This window comes from Haliaeetus albicilla, chromosome 9 (genome assembly GCF_947461875.1).
Source record: "Haliaeetus albicilla chromosome 9, bHalAlb1.1, whole genome shotgun sequence".
Lineage (NCBI taxonomy): Eukaryota > Metazoa > Chordata > Aves > Accipitriformes > Accipitridae > Haliaeetus > Haliaeetus albicilla.
The window spans coordinates 12762799-12783949 of record NC_091491.1 but is presented as its reverse complement, the minus strand read 5'-3'; the positions used below and the strand labels follow the sequence as shown (position 1 = coordinate 12783949).

The following is a 21151-nucleotide window of genomic DNA, read 5'->3' as shown; positions in this document are numbered from 1 at the left end:
CCCCCTCCCGACCGTGGCTCACATCAGCTACAACACTTCTCCAGGCGTGCAACCGCAGGCTCCAGACAGGGACAGAGGAGCCCAGAACTGCACAGAGGGACCCAGGACAGAGTGACAGAGGCTTTCTGAGCACTGAGAAACACTTCTCTCTTTGACACGCACACCCTCATTCCCCTGTCAGATATCCCCAAATTACACTCCGTCTCCTCTGAATTGCAAATCTCCCATTCAGCAGCAAAGAGCCGAGCTCTGCTCAGGAGGCGCCTTCCCGCTTCTCCTTTCATTTCCAAAAGGAAATGAGCGTTGATTAAAGAATCCAGAGCTATTGCAAATTATTTGGAGAAACCGAGTAAGTCGCAGTGCAAATCCTCTTAGTAATGCTCCCTCATTTCTCCTTAATGCCTTTCTATAAATGGAGAGCTGGGATGGAGCATACCTCCGGAAAACCGCTCGCAACCAAGCCCTGAAGATGCAGGGACTCCGGGGGAAGTGAGCAAGCAGGGAGACCTGACTACAATGAGCCTGGAAAAAAACCCATGAGCTTAATTAAAACACAAATCCCAGGGTAGCAAAGCTTCACTCTGGCCCTGGAGGTGTGCAGAACATGGGTGTGAGGGCAAGCTTTTCAGAGGGCACACATCTGTCTTTAAATATCACTCACCACCAGCAGCTAAAAGCAAATCACAGCCTTGCCGGAGCTCAGGAAAGGTTTTTCTCTGGCAAAATCCCGAAGCAAAGCCATCTGGATAATGCTGGGGGTGCTCAATGCCCCGCTGGGGACTGGAGAGAGCTCCTGGGGAGAACTGGGGTGGCCACGGTCCCCCCTCCACCAGGCGCCCATGGCCTTTGACAGCAGTGGCAGGAGCAGGGAACAAGCCTGGCTTTGTGGCTGCCGGCAGCCAGAGGCAAAGGAAGGCAGAAAGGCAGTGCCGGCAGGGTTGGCTGGCCGCGTGGGGCCAGGTGCCACGTGCCTCGTACGTGCATGGATGTATGTCTACATATAGGATAAGAGGATGCTCAGCACACACCAGTCTTCCCGCTCAGTCCTAAATGCTTCCTTTGAGCAGGGAGTGAGAGGAGACATCAGACATACCATCCCAGCATTTAATCCAGGCTATTTGGCTGCATCCGTTGCTGGACCTGTGACTTTAAAAAAAAGGGCTCCTTGCCCAGCCGGCTACACGCCAGAGCCACTTCAGGGATGACGCACCTTGACCAGGGCTGTATGAGCATCTCCCCGAAGGTGCTGCCACCCTTCTTGCCTCCTCCTTCCACCAGCTGAGAAATAATCCCCAAAATGATGCAAGTCTCAGATTTCCCTTTGCTTGGGCCATAAAAACAACCACATCTTCCCCAAAGCAATGTTGGCCTTCAGTGTTAGAGACCCCAAAACCTCACTGAATTCGCCGGCGTTTGCTCCCAGTGGTGGTGGCTCAAGATGTTCCTCTCTAGGAGGAGATGCTGACACCACCAGCTCGGATGTCAGCAGAAGGAGGACCAAGGTGTACCAAAGACAGCCCTGAACCCCAAGGGACACCACCATGGGGGCCTCAGGGGAGTGTTTGGGGACACCTTGCCCTGCACCCTGCCCTGCCGTCCCCCCATGGCACAAGGGACACCCCAAACTGGAGTCACCAGGAAGACGGCCAAGGGCTGCGCGAGCCACGTTGGAAGCCGATGGCATTGCCACGAGGCTTTTCTTGGCAGAGACCTGCCCTGGCATCGCCACCTCCAGGTCCACTCTCCCGAGGTTGGGAGGATGATGACTTCAGATGGATGTCACGCTTGGTCTACCCACCATCAGCACTCCACTCTCCAGCGCATGGTAAAGTCCGATATGAGTGTTATGGGGAAACTCTTCCAGCACAGGTGGTGCTTCCAGGGGAGAAACCACCTGGGCCAGGCCAGGGAGGGCTGGTGTGATGTTCAGAGGTCTCTGCACCACAAGGAGACCCAAGAGGATGGCAGCTGCTGTCTGATTCCCACCAAGGCCTTTGCCTTGGTGAGCTGTAGTACCATTATCATGGTAGAAAAATGAAAATAAGTTGAAGGATGCACATTTTGAGTGTATCTGAACAGACCACCCCAGTAGCTCCCAGCTCCTTCCAAGGGCAGCAAGTTGGCATCAAGGCAGAGGTTGGGATCCACATGGTGATGTGCCCATGAGCTGCATGTGCAAGGACTTAACCCACTGCTCCTCCTGGCCTTTCCAGAGCCTCCAGCAAAAATAACAAGTTCAACACCATCACGAGAGCTGGGGCAGGATGAGACAGCGCAATCCAATCACTCCTCCACCTTCGAGGCAAGCAAAGGGTACGAACAAAGACAACCACCCAGCTGACTCGTGGTGGGTCCCAAGGACTCAAGTGAGACCTCCGATGCCAGGAAGGGAGAGCTGGGTTGATTGCCACTGGCTGGAAGGGTTTGGTTCCACCAATGCCAAGGATGAGAGCTTGCTACATTGAACACATCACTGCCCACCATCAGGGGACCAGCACCCAAAGAGTTGGGCCACTGGATTTTTCCAGTGCCATAAACAATTTATGCAGATTAATTATTTGGACATGTGCTTTTTAAATACAGTTTAAGGAATACAGACTTTTCCAATACACAGATAAACCTTTGGAAGAAAACCAAGACAGGGAGAAAACTGATTTTGGGCAGAACAGCTGGCAAAAAGCGAGGCTACAGAAGAAGCCAAACCTCACCAACAACCATCAGGGAAGTTGACGCTGTAAAACTCAGATCCCTTTGAAGCCTCCAGCTGAATTAACAGTCAAAAGAGAAATCAACCTAGGCTGCAGAAGAGCTTGGGGAGTGCTTTGGTCACCTCCAGCACAGGCCCTGGCTCCCGCTGCCAAGCACTTCTGATCCACCGCAGCTGGAGACCCCACAGCACAACCAGACCCCATCATGGGTGGCTGGATCCGAGCAGAGGTAGAAAACCAGGAGGGTCCCCAGGACCCCTGCACCCCTCCGCAGCTGCTCCCCATGAAAAACACTCGTTACTCTTCTCGCTTAATTACTGATATGGGCACTCCATCACTCATGCTTCCCATTGCCCAGCTGGCTCGGTCACGGCCTGGAGCCCTGTTAGCCAGGCTTTTAATTTTAAGTGGGGATTTTACGCAAAGATAATCTCTTCCAGCAGCAGTGACTTCCATCTGGGGAGGGAGGCCGGCATGTTCTCCAGGGTCGGTGGTTCAGGACGGTCCTCCACCACTTTCAAATATTCCTAAAACATCCCCAGTGGTCCCAACTGGAGTCTTTTGCTTCCCAGTAAATGCAAATATTTGGGCATTTTTTGGAACAGAAGGAAATAAAGGAGCGAGGCTGGAGGATGCAGAGAGCAGACACCAGATGCTCATTTCTGGACATGCATTTCGGTGATCAGCTGCCATCCCAGGACTGACCTTCCTTGGGAAGTTTTACCCCGGCGGGAATACCCGGGGTCCATATCACCCGAGCGGGATGCTCCCGAATTCTGTGGAGCTGGGAAGCCCCAGGGATGTGGAGCCCCACAGTGCCAAGGTAGCTTTCGTGGAAATCCTTCCAAGCAACGCCTACTGCCGAGCGAGCAGCAGCTCCCGCGAGCAGGATGGGGCGTCCTTCGCCCGTTATCCCTCTAGGAGGTCTGGATCCTGCAACGGAGCTGAGAACAGCCAGCACCACATGGGCTCTCCGCTGCACCCAAGGGTCCTGCCCTGTCCCTAACCCGGCTCTGCTGGAGCACCGTGAAAAGCAAAATCCCTCTTCCCAGGTGAGCAGTGCAGGGGATGACCATGCCTCCCTGTGGGAACGGACCCTAAACCCCCACTTTTCACCCCAAACTTGTTTCTATCCCTAACGTCCGGGTGAGGGGCTGCTCCCATGGACCAAAGGGGCTGCGACAGCAGCATCGTGTGTGGGGACGCAGGGACATGGGGACGCGGGTGCTCGTGGCACCACCTGAACCCAGCTGAGTCGAGGACCGGGGGGAAAAGCAAGTTAAGGGTGTGGGAGAGAGCGACCCCCGGCCCAGGCTGCAGCAGCACGGGGGGGGGGGGTGAGCTTTAACCGCGAGGACGAGCCCCCTGATAACCGAAGGAGGGGGCGCGCGGCTCCCGCTGCCACCCCAAACCCACCCTCGGGTTCCCCCGGGTTTTACACCCGGAGACACCGATACCTGAGGGCTATCAACAAACTTCCCCGGGAAGGAGTTTCGCTGGATGCAAACCCCGATTCCAGGAATAAACCTGGATGCCGTGCCCTGCCGAGGTGCTGGACGGGGGGACGACGGACGGACGGCTGCGGGGGTCTCCCGGAGGAGGGGTCCCCGGGGTGGGGTGGAGGCGGTGCGGGGGTCCCCGGGGCCGCGCACTTACCACCTTGCCCAGCTCCATGGCGGAGGGGCGGCCGAGGCTCCGGCCCCCGTGGGCGCTGGGTGCGGACTCAGCGCGGCGCGGCGGCGCCCATGGCGGCGGCCCCGCGGGGCGGCGGCGCTGGAAGGTTCTGCCGTGCGGCGGCGGCGGCAGCGGCGGAGCGGGGTGGGGGGGGGGCGCGCGCACCCGCGCACGGCCGCGCTCCCGCCAGGGGCGGGGGAGGGGGCGGGGGGGCGGCCGCGGCGCTCCGCCGGAGTAACAAAGGAGCCCCGCGGAGGCGCGCGCGGGGGTGGGCGCGCGCGTGAGGGGGGGGGGAGCCGGCACGCCACGCCACGCCACCGCCCACCCGGGAGCGCCCCGCCGCGGCGCCCGCCCGCCCGCAGCCCGCCGGGTGCTTTCGGGGCAGCGGCGAGGCGGAGGCGGAGAGGCTGCCCGGAGGCAGGGCGGGAGGTGGGCGCCGCACCCCCCGGGGCAGCCTGCCCGACCCCCTGCCCCACCTGCACCCCTCTGCCCCATCGCCTGCCCGCCCCCCCCCCCCCCCCCCCCGCACCATCTCTGTGCCTGGGCGGGGGGGAAGCGACACCTGAGGGTCTGGCCGCTGATCCGCACAGGGTTTCCCTCGCCCAGGAGCCCACTCGGCTGCCGCAATCTCGGTTCTAACAACAAAAGCAATTAAACTGGCGTGGTTAAACGAGCCTCCCGGCCTCAGCCCACCACCCTCGGGCAGGCACGGCACGCTGACGGCCCGCGTTGTCCGCACTCTGAGTGGGGCTTGCCACCCCACCGTGGGACAGGCAAACACCGAGGCAAGGAGTATTTTGTTTTTTCCCCAGCTCCTACCAGTGCTCAAGAAGCACTTTAGCATCTTTCAATGGGAGGCATGAAAGAAACCCAAACAATTCTATTCTCCTGGGATCCCCTAAAAGCAAACCCAAAGAGTGAGGAGGAAAAGCATTGCAGCTGCCCCTCACCTGAAGGCAGAGGAGAAGCTTCACGGCCCTAAGAAAAAAATGCTCCTGTGGTGCTGGCCCTGGCCGAACACACTAATCCCCCAGGATTACTACAGTCTAGTCACAGCTCAGCCACTTACTGCGGGATGGTGACTTGGCAGCTCTTAGTAAGATAACGGGATCCCCCATCCCCGTGGCGACAGAGCACTGCCACCCCGGCGACCTGCCAGCACCCAGCTCTGCACCCACCCACCCACCCCACCCAATTCATCCCAGCCCTGGTGGGGGGGGAAGGGGGGGCAGCTTTTAGGGTCAAGACCCAGGTCGTGTTTTCCTCAGGTGGCCGTTAAAGCCTCCGCTGTGATTCCTGGGACAGACGGACAGATGGATGCAGCGCTCGGCAGCACTGCAGGTACACAGCTTGTTTTTTTGCTGGACCAAATGTGTTTTCCTGGATTGGATGGTTTCAAGCAGCAGCCAAATTCCTCTGGGAGCAGAGTCTGGTCCCTGCTCTGAGCCTGGGGGTGAGCAGGAGGCAGCGCTCCGGGGGTGGGTACCTGCCCCAATTGCAGGTGCCTGCCCCCATCACGGATACCTGCCCCTATCACGACAGGCATGACAGCACGTGTGTGTGGCAGGAATGTTCTCTGCCATGCCGGCCATGAGAGGCATGGCACGAGCCCCGGCATCCCTGGGACAGCGCGTCCAGGCCCCGAAAGCAGAGGGGACAAACCCAGAATTGAGCACTGTGGCCGGGAAGGGGCAACGGGGTTTGTGTCCTCCCCACAGTGAAGCCCCGTGGCGAGCAATTCCCAGCTGTGCTCTCTGCATGGGAAGTGGGAGCTTGGGTCCTTGCTGTGCAGCCCAGCCCCCAGCCTGGTGTTCTCCCTGGGTTAATGGGATTCTGGAATTAATTAATTCACCCTTATTTGGGTTTAGCATTGCTCTGAACCCAACTTTGCAACCGCTGCTGCCTTGCTGTCCCTCAATGTCCTGCAGATGCTGTCCACGCTTCCCAGAGCACCATCTCCAGAGGCACCAAGAAGCCACAGCCTCCAGAGGCCGCAGCCCTGCAATTAGCACTTGGACCTCAGGTTTTAATGCCTCATTTCCATGAAGAGACCTTAAGGCAGGTATGCAAAGAGCACACCCTGCAAGGCACAGCCAAAACCAAAGAGCATCCTCAGGAGCAAAACCGAATCACCCCCAGCACATGCATTGGAGGGATGTGACTTTTCCTATGATGCCACCATGGCTTGTAAAATAATATGCAGGATCCATCCTTTAGCCATATTTACTGGCGACACCCTGTAATATCATCGAAACTCATGTGCAGCCAGGCCAAGCTGCCCAGCTCCCACGTACAGGCTTTATGCTCCCAACATCTGTCCTTAATCCCATAAATTAAGTCAGCTCATCATCATTAGCCTTATTTTTCAAAATCCAGCTTTCACGCAAGCTCACCCCTAAACCAAACATCTTAGCTGGTGCTAAAGCCAGTTCAGAGAGAAGATGGTTATTGCTGTTATCCATGGTCTCCTGTGGATGCTGCAGAGCTGGGACATGCAAGTGTCCAGCATGGCCACAGCTGCTGCGTGGTTCCTCATGGCTGAGCCACTCCAGCTGGCAAAGCCCAGATTCTGGAGGCCACCAGGAAGCCCTTGGGGAAAAGGGAGAGAGCTCCAAGTCCAGCTGGCTTCACAGCAAGGGGGAGGTCATCAGCTAGAGGGCAAAACTAAGAGCCAAGGCAGCTCCAGAAGAAAACCTGAAAATTAATTTAAAGGTGATTTCAGGAGGGTCCCTGGAGCAAAGGGAAACCCAAATTCCCCAGTGACAAGCAAAGCTGTGTTCCCCAAGCTGAAAGTACTGAGCAGGGAGTGTGGACGGCAGTGCACATGACCACGCTGGGGCTCAGGAGGGGCCAGTGTGACCTGCGGGGACAAATCCCACTGCTACAGGGATGCATTGGAGCAAAAGGAATTTCCTTCTTGCTTTACCGAGTCCAGGGGAGTTCCCTGCTGTGGTTCATGGCACCGCTGTGGAGAAATGCTGGTGCTGGCACATGAGAGCTGCTCCTGCCCCACATGGTGCTCCTGAGTTATTCCCAGGGGCTCCTGTAAAGATGCCAGGGCGCTGACCTGCTGCTCTCTGCAGCTGCAGGAGCATCAGCTCTGCTTCCAGTTTCCTTCAACTGCTATAGATACAAATATATACATATTATACTTAACTCACTGGCACAAATCCACCAAAGGCTGTGCAAGAAATGAACTTGCTCTCAATCTCCGTGCCACTGCAGCAGGAGCGGGGTGGGATATATTGAGCATCCCTGTCGGGTGTGCAAACCCACACACTTCATCCCAGGGTCCTGCATCCCATCCCAGCAATTCGGGATGAGCTTGCGGAGGACCAGCCCTAGCAAGCCTCTCCGGAGCAGATGCACTCCAGTTGGGATGAAGGGAATTACCTTGTGAATGAAGGCCGTGGTGGGAGAATGCTGGGGGTGAGCTGAAGGTGCTGCTGAAAAACCCCAGGGCATCAAGGGCGCTGCCTCCTCCAACCCCTCCAGCTCGGGGTGTAGGAAGGGACCTTTCCCAGCAGGGAACAGGGAAGGCAAAGCAAGGGCTGCTTCCCTGGAGAACTGGGGGGAGGCAGCCCCTCACTTCACCCTGTCTCCCGAGTGCCTTCATCATCCTCCTGATGATGCAGCTGATCCAGAGAGGTGGAGAGCCCCCTCCTCTGCCCCCAGCTCTATTTAACCTTCTTCACTGCTGTGCTCTGAGATTCTTTACACCACCCTGGAAACAGCGTCCATCCTCCTGCAGCTCCATTATTCTCCTGTGAGCTGCCAGGATGGTACGTGCGGTTCATACTGCGATGGATGAAGGAGGAAGAGACATTCAGCATCTTCCCCGAGCCCACTGGAGGCTCCGTAAGCAGCTTTTAAATTCAATTTCAGCAACCGACTCCCATTAAAATGAAGGGAATTAGGGCTAAAATGTCTCGGCAAATGTGGCCTTTTGTCATTACAGCCAGCTTGATGAGGTTCATTGGGTAATGATCTAGAAGGAATTTTCTTGTATTGGTTTTCCACCCCCTACTTCTGTTTGAGAAAATCTCTGCCTGAGCTGATGCTTGGGACGGGGGACGGGATGGAGTGGAAAGCCCAGGCCACTCTGCTCCATGAAGCATTTACCTCTCTCAAAGGTCTCCTTCTCTTCCCCCACCCTTACTGTTCATTTTACTGGATCTAAAAATACTCCAAAGCCTTTTAAACCCTCTTCCCCTGCAGCCGCCTCCCTCCTGGATGACTAATAATATCTGTTGCTCCTTCTTGATCTCTCTGTGTTTTCCAAGTTTTCCCCAAGGGAAGGAACCAAACAGGAGCCTCGATCTCAAACCACCCCTTGGATTCATGGTCTCTCAAATTCATTTTCCTCAGGCAAAAGCATTTTTTTTCCAGCTGCTCCAGTATAGGAGCAGTTTAAATCCACCTCCCCAGAGCAGCTCTCTTAGCTCACAGTAAACCAGTCCTGCCCCAAATTTAACCGTGCAGGAGGCTGCTGGAGCATCTTTCTGATATGGGATCTCCAGCATCCCAGGATTTCAGAGCTCTAGGTATAAAGCAGAGTAGCAGGTTCATGGGAAAACCACTGAGCACTTGGAAAACTATTTATTTCCTATCTTACAGGTTTCAGCTCTTTTCAGCATCTCTCCAGATCTGGAGCACTCACTTGGGGGATGCACCTTCAAGGACTTGTTAGGCTGGGGTTCATTTCTGGTCCACAGAGCTGGGTGACCATTGCTGGCTGTGCACTGAGTTTTGCTTTTTACGAGAAGGGAGCGAATGCTGGGCAATGGGGTGTATTTGTAATGGTGTGATTGAGAGGAAGAACCCACCTCACCATTGCCATTTGTGGCAATGGCTTTTTTTTTTTTCCACTGACCTGGGAGGTTAGAGCGTTGTAATGCAGAACAGCTTTCCTAACCGATCCACTGCGCTGCTCCACGACCTTCCGAGACAGAGCCAAGACCTGCCCCAGGCACTTCGCGCAGCAGCACCCTCCCCACAGCCAGCCTCACACCATGGGTTATGTGGGATACAGCAACGGAGCAGCTGTGCTGGTGGAAGCTGAAGGTGTGATGAGTTTCTCTGGACTCAGACACGACAGTATAGCCAAAGCCCTCTGGGCTGATCCCACACCACTGTGATTTTCAGAAGGGATCCAGCAACCAACAATCTTCAGAAACCCCTTACACTAACAATGCTGATGTAAAAAAAAAATCCCCCAGTCGTCACAGTCTTGGTGAACTAGCTGCTTTTCAGAACGAAATCTGCACTCACAGATTTAAAGGGTCTTTGGGTGCTCCGATACTTCTGGAAATCCCCCTGGCCAACTAATGCCCAAATACCTTTGCAAATCTTGATTTAGGAAAAATATCCGCTCCAGAGCAGTGCTTAAAAAGCTCAAGGCCATTTTCAAATCCTTCTAATGCCGCAGTTTCCTGGGCATGTGAAAGCGAGAGGAAAAAGCAGATCAGTCTGAAGTGGGCACAGGTCCAGGGCTGACGGCCGCACTGAAGGCTTGCACTGGCACGGAGCAGGCAGCACGGGCAGGAGTGGGCAGCCCAGGGCTGCTGGCGGGCGAGGGGGTTATTTCAGTGGGTACCGAGCTCCCACGGCTCTGCACCATGGGCTGGACCAGCACAGGGAGTTGGGGAGGAGTGCTGCCCTTCCACATCACCCCAAGCAGAAGATAAATGCAGGGCTCTCAGGATGGAGAACCACACAATCCCTGCAGGACCAACGGGCATGGGCGAAGCCGGCACCGCTGTCAGCCCCAGGCCCGGGCGTGGGCAGGGAGCCCGGCTCCATTATCCCTCTTGCCTTTACAGGAAGCTGCTTTGTTGTGTTGTCAATATACAGACTTTCTTAAAAAAAAAAAAAAAAAGCCGGGGTTCATGCTGCCATTATTGATCGTTTGTTATTTTTAGCTCTTTTTTCAATCTATAGCCATTGGTGTTACAGCAACCGCATGAGCCTCATGTAACATTGCTCAGACAGTGCCTGTGGATGGGGCCAGTCCAAGGTTAGCAGGAGCTCAGTGAGCAGCTCTTTAAAGCCAACAGACTTAAAAATGCAAGAAGGAAAGAGACACATGGGATAAAGCAGCATCCTCCCCACTTGCTGCTTCATCCTCCTGCTGATATTGCAAGGAGCCAGGCAGATCCTCCCATCCAAACCTGGAGCAGAAGAAACTCCAGTTCCCCACCTGGCGTGGAGAGCTAGGAAGCCATAGAAAGGATGACACACAGCTGAGTGGTGCAGTCGATACGCTGGAGGGAAGGGGTGGCATCCAGAGGGACCTGGACAGGCTGGAGGAGTGGCTCCATGTGAATCTCATGAAGTTCAACCAGGCCAAGTGCAAGGTCCTGCACCTGGGTCAGGGCAATCCACAGACTGGGAGCTGGATGGATGGGTGGATGGAGAGCACCCTGTGGAAAAGGATTGGGGGATACTGGTGGGTGGAAAATGAGACACGAGCTGGCAATGTGGGCTTGCAGCCCAGAAAGCCAAGCAGCTCCTGGTCTGCATCACCAGCAGCGTGGCAAGCAGGTCGAGGGAGGGGATGCTCCCCCTCTGCTCTGCTGTCCTCAGACCCCCCTGGAGCACTGCGACCAGCTCTGGGGTCCTCAGCACAAGACACACATGGACCTGCTAGAGCGGGTCCAGAGGAGGCCACCAAAATGGTCCGAGGGCTGGGACACCTCTGCTATGGAGAAAAGCTGAGGGAGTTGGGGCTGTGCAGCCTGGAGAAGAGACGGCTCCGGGGAGACCTTACTGTGGCTGCTCAGTACTTAAAGGGGGCTTATAGGAAAGAAGGAGAGAGACTTTTGACCAGGGCCTGCACTGACAGGACAAGGGGCAATGGTTTTAAACTGAACGAGGGTGGGGTTAGCTTGGACATAGGGAAGAAATGTTGTACGATGAGGGTGGTGAGACACTGGCAGAGGTTGTCCTGAGAAGCTGTGGCTGCCCCATCCCTGGAATTGTTTGAGGTCAGGTTGGATGGGGCTTTGAGCAACCTGATCTAGTGGGAGATGTCCCTGCCCATGGCAGGGGGGTTGGACTGGATCATCTTTGAAGGTCCCTTCCAACCCAAACGACTCTGTGAGTCCATGATCCTGTGATGGACAGGGAAGGTACCACCTGAAGTCTTCGATCCGAAAGGACAGCCTTCAGCAGCTACAATAACAATCATGGCAATGGGATGTAAACCTGCACACTTAACTTCAGCTAGTGTGTATGTGACCACTTCCTCATCACTCACAGATCTCTTCTCTCCCCCCTGCGGCCCCATCTGTACATGCAGGTTATCTGGAAACCCTTCTTGACTCTAGCTGAGGTCTTCCTTTACACATGCACAATGGACCGCTGGAGTTAGTTGCTTCCTTCTTGTGAGCCTAATGCTGACACCATCGAGATAAGCAAAATGCCCAGAAGAAGGAAACAGGATTAGCAAAGGTCACAACTGCACTACCAAACTGTCAGTGCTGTGCTCACCACTCCCATGTTTGCCACCTCGCTGCTCCTTGGGCTGCCAGCACCCAGAGCTCCTCTGTCACCCACCTCTTTGCAAGCCCCAGAGGTCTACGGGGGGATAAATGCTCCCAGCATCTGTCCCCATCAATGGGGCCATTTACCCCCATCAACAGCCCCCAACTTTTTCTGCACTTCTCCACTTTGCAGCCCCTCCATATCTGGATCAGTGTCAATGATTCAGAAGATGGTCGATAAAACACAGCTCTCACCCATTTCCTTTTGAAGCCTCTAAGTTCTGGCCTGGAGGCTTCATGTATGGGGACCTGGAGGTTCACGTGGAGCACAGCTGGTGCCCGTGGGGCTGGAGACGAAGCTGTGCCAAAATACCTTCAGCATCTGCCCACGGGTGCCTTCCTCCCTCTCCCAAAGCGCAGGGAGGCCCATCCCTTTGGTAGTCTCCAAATGTCTACCTTAGGCTGTCTTCAAATTGCCCCATGAGAGGAATCATTTTAATTATCTGCTTTTGTTTGTCCCTTGAATTGAGACCTGCAGACCCGGTAGCAATGCCGCATGCGTGATGCTTCAGCTCAACGCCCAGCCAAGATTTGCACACCCACCACCCAGGACCTTCTCACACCTTCTCCTGAGCTTTATTTTCACGCGAACCCAAAAGACAGGGGAGAACAGGGCTGAGCGGACGCTCCTGGCAGCTTTGCAATGTGTACGCACACCTCAGCACCTACAACAAGCCCTAAATGTTAACAGGTTCAGCACACCCGCATAACGAACAAGGAACGAACTCCTCTGAAATGAAACCACCTGATGCAATAGATTGGGAAATTCCACAGCAAATGTTTTCCCTGTGTCCGGACCCCACCCTATGGGGCCAGATGCTGCCAGACCCCTGCCAGGCCCTGCCTGCAGTCTGCAAAGCAGTGCTGAAAGGACAAGAGGGCTGCAGACACTGAGCCTGCCTCTAGCTAACGGGCAGCAGCAAAAGTATTTATAGGAAATAGGCAACATATTTACAGCCCCGGGAAAGTTTCCAGCTCTGAGTATATTCATATTTAAGTGCCACGCGGTTGCAGAGAGAGGTCGGAGCAAAGCGGGTGATGCCAGCTCACAGCATCACCACCTCCTTCTCTGAGTGCTCCCGGAGGTTTCTCTGCTTTCTTTGGTGTCGCAGGTCACTTTCCAGCTCTCTCAACCCCCAACTCAGCCGCCAAGACCTCTGTCCACCTTCCTGTCTCCCAGAGAGTCACTTCCCAGAAGTGTCAGCATGCCATGGACTCTGAAGAGCTGTGGGTTTGCAGCCTGTGGTCTTGCAAAGGGGCAGCGGGCTCATCTCCCTCCCACCAGACCCAGCGGGATCAAGGTGCCCATTTCAGTTCAGGGAGAAAATAGTGGAGCAAATGAACTGATGTCCAAATGACAGATAAAACCAACATTCACTGCTCAGCATCCCCTCACATGCAGTGGGTGACCAGTGCCAGGATTTCACCCCGTGGCTGAACCTGCTCCCCTCTCCCCCAGCAAGGAAATAGCTCACTCCCAGCGTCCAAATCTCTGCTGCTGGGAAGGTTTGACCTTTATAATTAATAAATACTGGTTTAATAAATACATACAACCTAAGCCTACATATACTTAATAAATACATAGGACCTAAACCAAAGGCGACAGAGGGCTGTGGGCACTGGAGCAGGACGGAGCTCTGCATGCATCCCCCTAGGATCTCCCAGGAGTTCAGAAATGAGCTTCATTAAGCTATGACTGCGGTCCCCAAGCGCCAGTCCCCAGCAGCTCTCCCTGGCGACCAGGCAACCACGTGCTGCTGGTGCGCTGTATGTGCTGCTGCTGGCTGTAACTGGAGCTCAGTGCCCAGCGATGGGGTGTCCACTCCTCATGCAGACGAGCAGGATGGGACAGAGGAGGTACAAGGGATGTTCTCTGATGGATGTGTAACTGGAAAATAAGCCAGTTCCATTCTGGTACATGAGTGCAAGCTTTCCTTGTGCTCTTTTAAGAGTACCAGCGGTACACGCTCCCTGTGTTCGACACCTCTCCTGTGTCTGCGGATGCTCCTCACCGCAGGTGATGCTCCCCACAAGGAGCTCTGTGACTTTGCCGGGCTGCGAGCATCTGGCGTGCCGCCTGCTCGCTGGGTGTGGAAAGCGCCTAGGGAGCCTGCGGAGCCTGAGCAGGGATCTCTGCTGGGACACAGGGTGGAGCCCGAGGTGGAAAAAAAACCCGTGTATAAAGGAAACTGTGTTTCATGTGTTACTGCTGCCTGATGCTTACCTATGGGGGAATTGCAGGCACAATTCTGTGCAAAAGGCTGCAAAATCTCATCCCGAGATCTAGGTATTAGTTCTTACTCATTTTCCTTGTTCAAAAACAAACACTGCTGGCTGGAGTGCGTGCCAGCATGCCCTTCAGCTTACCCACCCAAGAAGGAAGGGTTGCACTGTCCTGCTCCTGTCAGCCCCAGCACTGCGGCTGGAGAGGAACTGAGAATGTAAAACCCAGTGCCAGGTGTGGAGAACACGCCTGTACTTCCTGGCAGGACGGGGAAAATGGATGAGAGGCACTTGGACTGGGCGCAGACTGCAAGAAGCAGCTCCATCGGGAGCCTCTCCAGCGGCAGGAGGAGATGCCCCCATGCTGGGAGCCACAGGTGCCCCATGGCTCACCCACGCATGATTCCACAGGGACACAGGCTGGGCTCGGGGGGGCTGCACCCACCACCCCGCTCTCTGCCTCCTCCGGCCCCGGGAGCGGGATGATGCATTCTCCGCAGTAGGATGGAGTTAGAAGGGATGCAGTGCTTGTTCCCATGGCTACAGGGGGCAGGGAGTCCTGGACACAGCCCTGCCTGCACACTGCCGCCCTGCCTGCACACTGCAGCTGCAGGCAGCAACACCCCAGCCCAGTGCAGGACAGGGAGACAGCGCAGCTGAAGGGCTCTGCACCCCGAGGATGCCACTGCCAGAGCTAAATAGGGCAGAGGGAAGGGCAGCCCCAGTATCTCCGTGTTGTTTCAGGAAATCAGAGGGTATAATCTGAGAGGGAGATCTCTGCTCTCAAAAGCAAATCACAGCATCTGGAGCATGTGCAATGCTATCGCTGCCAAGCGCCTCCTGCCCGCTCGACGCTGAGCGTGCATCGCTGGCAGAGGTGCATACAGGACACCAGAATAATGAGGTATCAGCTTGACAGTCAAATGTGTGCTCCTGGCTACGTATTGACAGCTGAGCTGGAACTGAAGTGCAAGCAGGCACTGCTTCCCAAACCATCAGCCACCCCCATCTGTGATACAGGACTCACGTCAGCACACAAGCCACACGCAGCAACTCAATCCCACTCTCCCAGAGACAGCAACAAGGGGTCCCACTGGTGCAGCAAAGCCCTGAAGTTTTCCAAGTACTTAAAATCAAACACCCTACTAAACACACCCAATTTCATTCTTTTTCAGCAATTCAGCAGTTGTCAGACACTGCCAGGCCAGCCCAGCACAGGGGACTGGGTCCTCACCGCCCCCATGGCATCCTGCTGCTGGAAGGTGACAGGGCTGGCCGGCGTGACACGGGGACAAGGGCTCCCATGAAAGCCCGTGGGTGACAGCCAGCCTCTTGGACACAAAAGCCCCAGGGGTCAGACTTGTCTAGGCGAAGGTGGATGATGGCTAAGCGAGGCACCAGCCGACGGGCCGCAGGAGCTGCACCCAGCACTTCTGCGGAGAAGAACCTCCGTGTTCCTATGGCATTCGGGGAATCAGGACTTTTTTTACATTTTTTGATAAATAAAGAAGATTGTGCTAGAAATCTACTGACTTGATATTATCAGAAACAACCCAGAGAGCCCTGAACACAGCCCAGCTGCCATGGCCAGTCCCCCATGCCATACACAGGTACTCACTGGTGAGGCAGAGAAACAGAAACCCGCATGGTGAGAATTGGTGAGAATTTGCACCATGCTGCTACATGTGAGAAAAGCATATTGCAGCTAAACACCAGCACCAGGAAAAATGCAGGTGAGAAGCAGACATCTACATACAAGAGCACCCAGGCTGCTGGGACCGCCCAGGCATCGCTGCTGCGACCGCCCAGGCATCGCTGCTGCGGTGCTGCTGTCGTTATGTGGGGCAGCCACGTGGAAGGAGCTGAGCACTGGTCCTTCTTACCCTCTAGGACTGGAAAAGATGGAAATACCTAGGCTAAGAATAAGAAGTTCTCGCCAAGGCTAGCACACTGCTCACAGGACATTGGTTATTTCACCAAGCAGTAAACACTGCTTCTTGTTGCAGGCTGGAGAGAAATAGTCTCTTGCAGGTGCTGGGATCAGATACCTAAAATTTGGTCATCATCAGAAGAAAGGAGCTGGCAGACTTCATCCCCCCGATACGAATCTGCAGTTCTTAGCACTTCCACAATGTGCAAAATCTCTTTTTCCTGCTGATGGGAAGAGAAGCTGGAAAACTAGAGAGCAATTGCTCCTAGAGCTAGCGAATGTGGCAGAAAGGCAGGAAAAAGGGTTAAAATCATAAAAGATGTAACAGGGACAGTCTGGCTAATTGCCATTTCCACACGATGGCTGATTAAAAGAAAAAATTGGTTCAGATTTGATCTCAGATGAATTCTTCCCAGGTATGTCCCATTCCCAGCAGGCATTGGTGTCACATCAGCGCATCCCGGCCGACGCAGCCCTGCTGCCTGAACGATGCTTGCACACACACAGAACTGCAGGGGCCAGCAGACAACTGGCAGCAGGGACCCAAACTAGTTCCCATATGATAAAAACTCTCAGGGGGGAGATTGCAGCCATGGCATGCCCATAAATGGTATCTAAGTATTAAGGGATTAACAGAGAAGTCTAGAGGTTATATAGTTAATTATACCCCTCTCGGGTGGGAGAGAGGAGCAGATCTGCTGGGATGCCCAGGGGAGCCTGTGCCAGCCCTCAGGCAGCAGCAGGGCAGCTCTGCCCGCACCCCTGCCCTGGCTTTGCACTGCAGCCAAAATCCCAGCTAATTTTAAGGGGCTGAAAACCACAGGTTTTGTCAAACTGTCCTCTCCTTTTTGCTCCCATTTATTTGTGGCCATGGAGCAGACGAAGCTTTGCTTCCCTCCCAGTGGGCAGAAATTGCTGAATCTTTTGTCTGAGCTCTACGCTCACCACCCAGCAGCTTTAGCAAATACCTGATCATTTATCCACCCCCCAGACATTATTAATTTCCGCAGCTTCAGCCAACACCGCCAGCACACACGGAGCTATTCTGCCAAACCAGCCGCGCCGAGGTGTGAAATCTGGGGGTTATCGAAAATACAGGCAGGGGTGAAAGACCTCATTCCCTGGGAAAGCCATCTTGCAGAGGCTCAACGGCTGGTGTGAGGGCACTGGGAATAAGGCATGGGAGAAAGAAGACCCAGTCCGAGTGGAAAAATGCAGGACATGGTTCCCAGCTCAGCGCTTGTGGCAGTGGGACTCTTCAAACTTGGACATCTCAGCTGAAAAAATAATAAAACTGGAATGCATAAGCAGAGAGCAGCCCTATTTCTAGCTGCGACTCCTCCCTGTGTGCTTGGCCTCTCAGACAACTCAGAAACTCAAGGCACTTCTTTCCGAGCTATAAAAAGAGCTGGAACAGGACTGCAATAGCTGGGAAGACAAACAAGAGGGCAGCGTGTCCTCCCATCGAGGCCAAGAGCATCACACCAGGAAAGAAGTGAAGCCAGGAGATGGTCTTGCTCAACCCAACTCCTCGCTAACATCACCTTTCAAGGTGCTCACAAAGAGGGAGGGCTGTGGGGCACGGCAGAAACTCCAGGCTGGATCCCACCCACTGAAATGTTGGCTGTGTCATGTCCCAGGTCATCCCACCACCTCTCACCCTGCCTGCACAAGGAGCAGTGAAGGTCCAGCTTCATGCCATGCTGCGTGTGACCCTCCCACCTGTCATCCTGACATAAGCCTGGGTCACCACTGAAATGAGATGCTCTGTGCTTGGGGGGAGGCAGAGGTACACCCATGGACAACTGTGGCAGGTACCATGGTGAGAAGAGCTAGGGCACAAAGCCTTTCCTGGGACCATGGGGAGGAATGAGCCACACCAAAATGCAGTTCTCTGCTCCCAGTTAGAAACCTTGCCTGACACTCACTCCACATGTCCCAGCAGGACAGTATGGACCATCCAAGTTCCAGGTAACAGAATGAGACCATAAAATTCAGCAAACTCAGAAATACCTACCTTTGCTCTCTGCAGACAAGTATTTACTGCCACAGACGCAGTCAAACCTTGCTGACACTGTCGGAACATTTCCTTCCCATTTGTGAAGTGTGCAAAACATTTCTGGCTGGGAAGACACAAGGTCTCCATCAGGTCACAGACTGGGAATGGCTCCCCCAGAAGAGATGATTTCTTCAATGACTTCATTGACTTATTCAATGCAGAAGTCATCATCTCTTCTGGGGGAGCCATTCCTAGTTTACATTGACTTCTTCAACACAGAAGAAGTCAAAGTCTTCTGCTGCCTCTGCTTCAGTATTGTCTTAAGACCTTGGAAAATCTTCACACACCACTAACTGGTGGTGTGGGACTTTCCTTGTGAGTAGTTCTGAGGGGTTGTAGAGCTGGACTGGGTGGCCCACAAGGAGCAACCTGAAGCTGGCATGCTTGGTGCACGCAGTAACCATAGCTCAGGAGGAAAGGGACAACAATCATGATGCCGACGGACCAGCAAGGGCGAGGGCCAGCACCAGTGTGACCTGCTGCCAAGCCCACTGAGATGCAGGAGTGCTGATCAGTGCTTGATTCAGTGGATTGCAGAGATTGCATTTAGTCCACACCTGGATGAACAGTGACCTTCACCAGCGGTTGGGGACCTGAGGGCCACATCTCACTTGTGCAGAAGATGCAGATTGCTCTTTGCAACCGTACCCAGAGCCTTCCCACGCCCAGATGCCCGATACCGGGGGAACACTGCTTGGTGGGAGCTGTAATCTCCGGACATGCATCACTAGGTTGGTTAAGTCTACTGCTGAGGTCTCAGCACTCACGCCATCACATCTTTTCTGGGCTCTCAGGAGGAGGGACAATTCCTGGGTGTCCCTTATGTCCCAGTGCTTACGAAATCCTGTATTCTTGTTTGCTTCCATGTGAACACAATGACTGGAAAACACTATTTTCCAGCCAGCATCTACTAAATAAAATAGGCGATGCCATGCACTCTCTAGAGAGCGCCGAGCTGCTCACATGGACTAAAACAGACAAATGGTAACAATAAATAGCAAGTCTCCAGGCTGGCCCTGGCTAGAGAATCCTCTTCTCCCAAAGGGTCCCTTTGTTTGCTGCAACTTGCCTCTTTTCTGCATGGTAAATATTTAATGTGCCCTCCTTGGTGGCAGCGCTTCAGCTGCCAGCCCAGCTCTGGCAGCACAGTGGTGCTGACCGAGGGGCTGCACCATCCCATGCAGGAATCGGGTCACTTGGCAAAGTGGTGGACGTGGTGGAAAGCCGGGCAGTGAACACCAGACCACAGGAGACCCCCAAGGAACAGAAACCCAGATGCCAACAGCCTCTGATGGAGCATTTGGGGCAGTAGGACCAAAAACCCACCTGGGAAGGACACAGGCTGATGCTGTTAAATTGGGATTTATTGCAATCACATCAGGCTGGCTACCAGTCAGACTAGGTAAAAATAGCACGTAAAATTACGAAAGTCCTGGAACAAAGTAAACACAGCTTCAGCAATCTCATCTACGAGCATGCTTAGCAGAGTTTTGTTAGTTTACTCAACAGGCAAGAAACAAAGCAAGACTCAAAGAACGGCAGATCTGGACAACTCAAATCAACCTCGCAACCTGAGTTTCATGACAAAGCCATAAAAAAAATCCTGGTAACCTCACTATGAGCTCCATAAAGCTGAACGAGCTCTGGTGCTACCTGATTTGTCAGTAACACAGCTTTTGCAGCCACCACGCTGATGCTTTTTGTGTTGGTGGGAACAGAGAATGCAATGGTGTCTGCCTGTCTGAGCACCAGACCAGCATGGCTGGCTAAAGGCAGGGCAAGAAGGGATCAGCAAGTGTGCGCCAAGCCCTGCGGGAGGGCACAGGCTCCAAGACACAGCTGATGGACATACCCACCTCAAAGCCTGCGGTGCGGACTGGGACCATCTGGGAGCATTGCTGTGCTGGGCTGAAGATGTTGTTGGAAGCCCTGGCCAGGGCCATACCTAGAGTAGCCACAAGGCTAAGCCTATCCTTGTGGTATAACACCAACCATGGCCACAACCAATATACATCACACACTCTCCATCGGCGGGAGACTTGTCAAGCTGCCAAAACGCAGGGACCAAAATTCTGCGGTTACAAAAGGAAGCTCCGTGTACTAAGACACAGTTTTAATCTGAACAAGGGTAGGGTTATCCTGGACATAGGGAAGAAATGTTGTACGATGAGGGTGGTGAGACACTGGCAGAGGTTACCCCGAGAAGCTGTGGCTGCCCCATCCCTGGAAGTGTTTGAGGTCAGATTGGATGGGGCTTTGAGCAACCTGATCTAGTGGGAGATGTCCCTGCCCATGGCAGGGGGGTTGGACTGGATCATCTTTGAAGGTCCCTTCCAACCCAAACCACTCTGTGAGTCCGTGATAAAATATTAAATGTCTGCAAACGCTGTTGAGCAAGTAACTTCACCTTTTGCATGTAGACCAGGGATCATTTACCTTCCACTGTGATTAGTCCGGAACAGCACACAATGTATAATTAGTCCAGCCGTGGGCTGGGACTCACACATCCGGGCTAAAATACTGGCTGCGCTGCTGGTTTCTGCTGTCACCCAGGGAACAGTTTGTCCCCAGGAAGTTTTCTCATTTGGTGACTGTGCAAAATGAATCAGCCAAGCTGGTGGCAGAAATTAGGGCCAGGATCCAGCCCTTCCTCCAGCCCTTGTGCTGCTGTGTGACCCCCCAGTTGCTGGCCCTGTGTCCCCACTGTCCCAGAGTGAGTCAGCTGTGGGGGAAAGCAGAGAAGGACTGAATCCCTTCAGGACAGAGGGGTTTTAAGTTGATTCTCCGCAGCCCACACCAGCACCTGGCCCACCAGGGCTGAGTCACAGGGCTGCCCACGAAGCCTCTTCTCCTGCCTGCACCAGGGTGTCCCTGGGGTGGTCCTCACCAGCCCTCCCACCATTGCCTGCTGTGTGCCGATTATGTTTTTTGAAACATAAGTATCAATATTCTTCATTAAAAAAAAAACATTTTTAATAAAAAAGAATTTTTTTAAAGTTTAAGCATCAGGTTT

General features: G+C 54.3%; 1 protein-coding gene across 3 annotated transcripts in view; it reads right to left on the bottom strand.

The window, feature by feature from the left end:
- HIP1 (huntingtin interacting protein 1) overlaps positions 1-21151 on the bottom strand; it is a 52202-nt gene that overhangs the window by 24100 nt on the left and 6951 nt on the right. The window contains exon 1 of one of the 3 annotated variants that reach the window (XM_069791594.1): positions 4365-4512. The exons of the other annotated variants lie outside the window; for them this stretch is intronic. Coding sequence (XP_069647695.1) covers positions 4365-4382 — 18 coding nt within the window. The 5' untranslated portion in view covers positions 4383-4512. Of the gene's footprint in view, positions 1-4364; positions 4513-21151 lie in introns of those variants that run through there. 3 annotated transcript variants of the gene reach the window in all.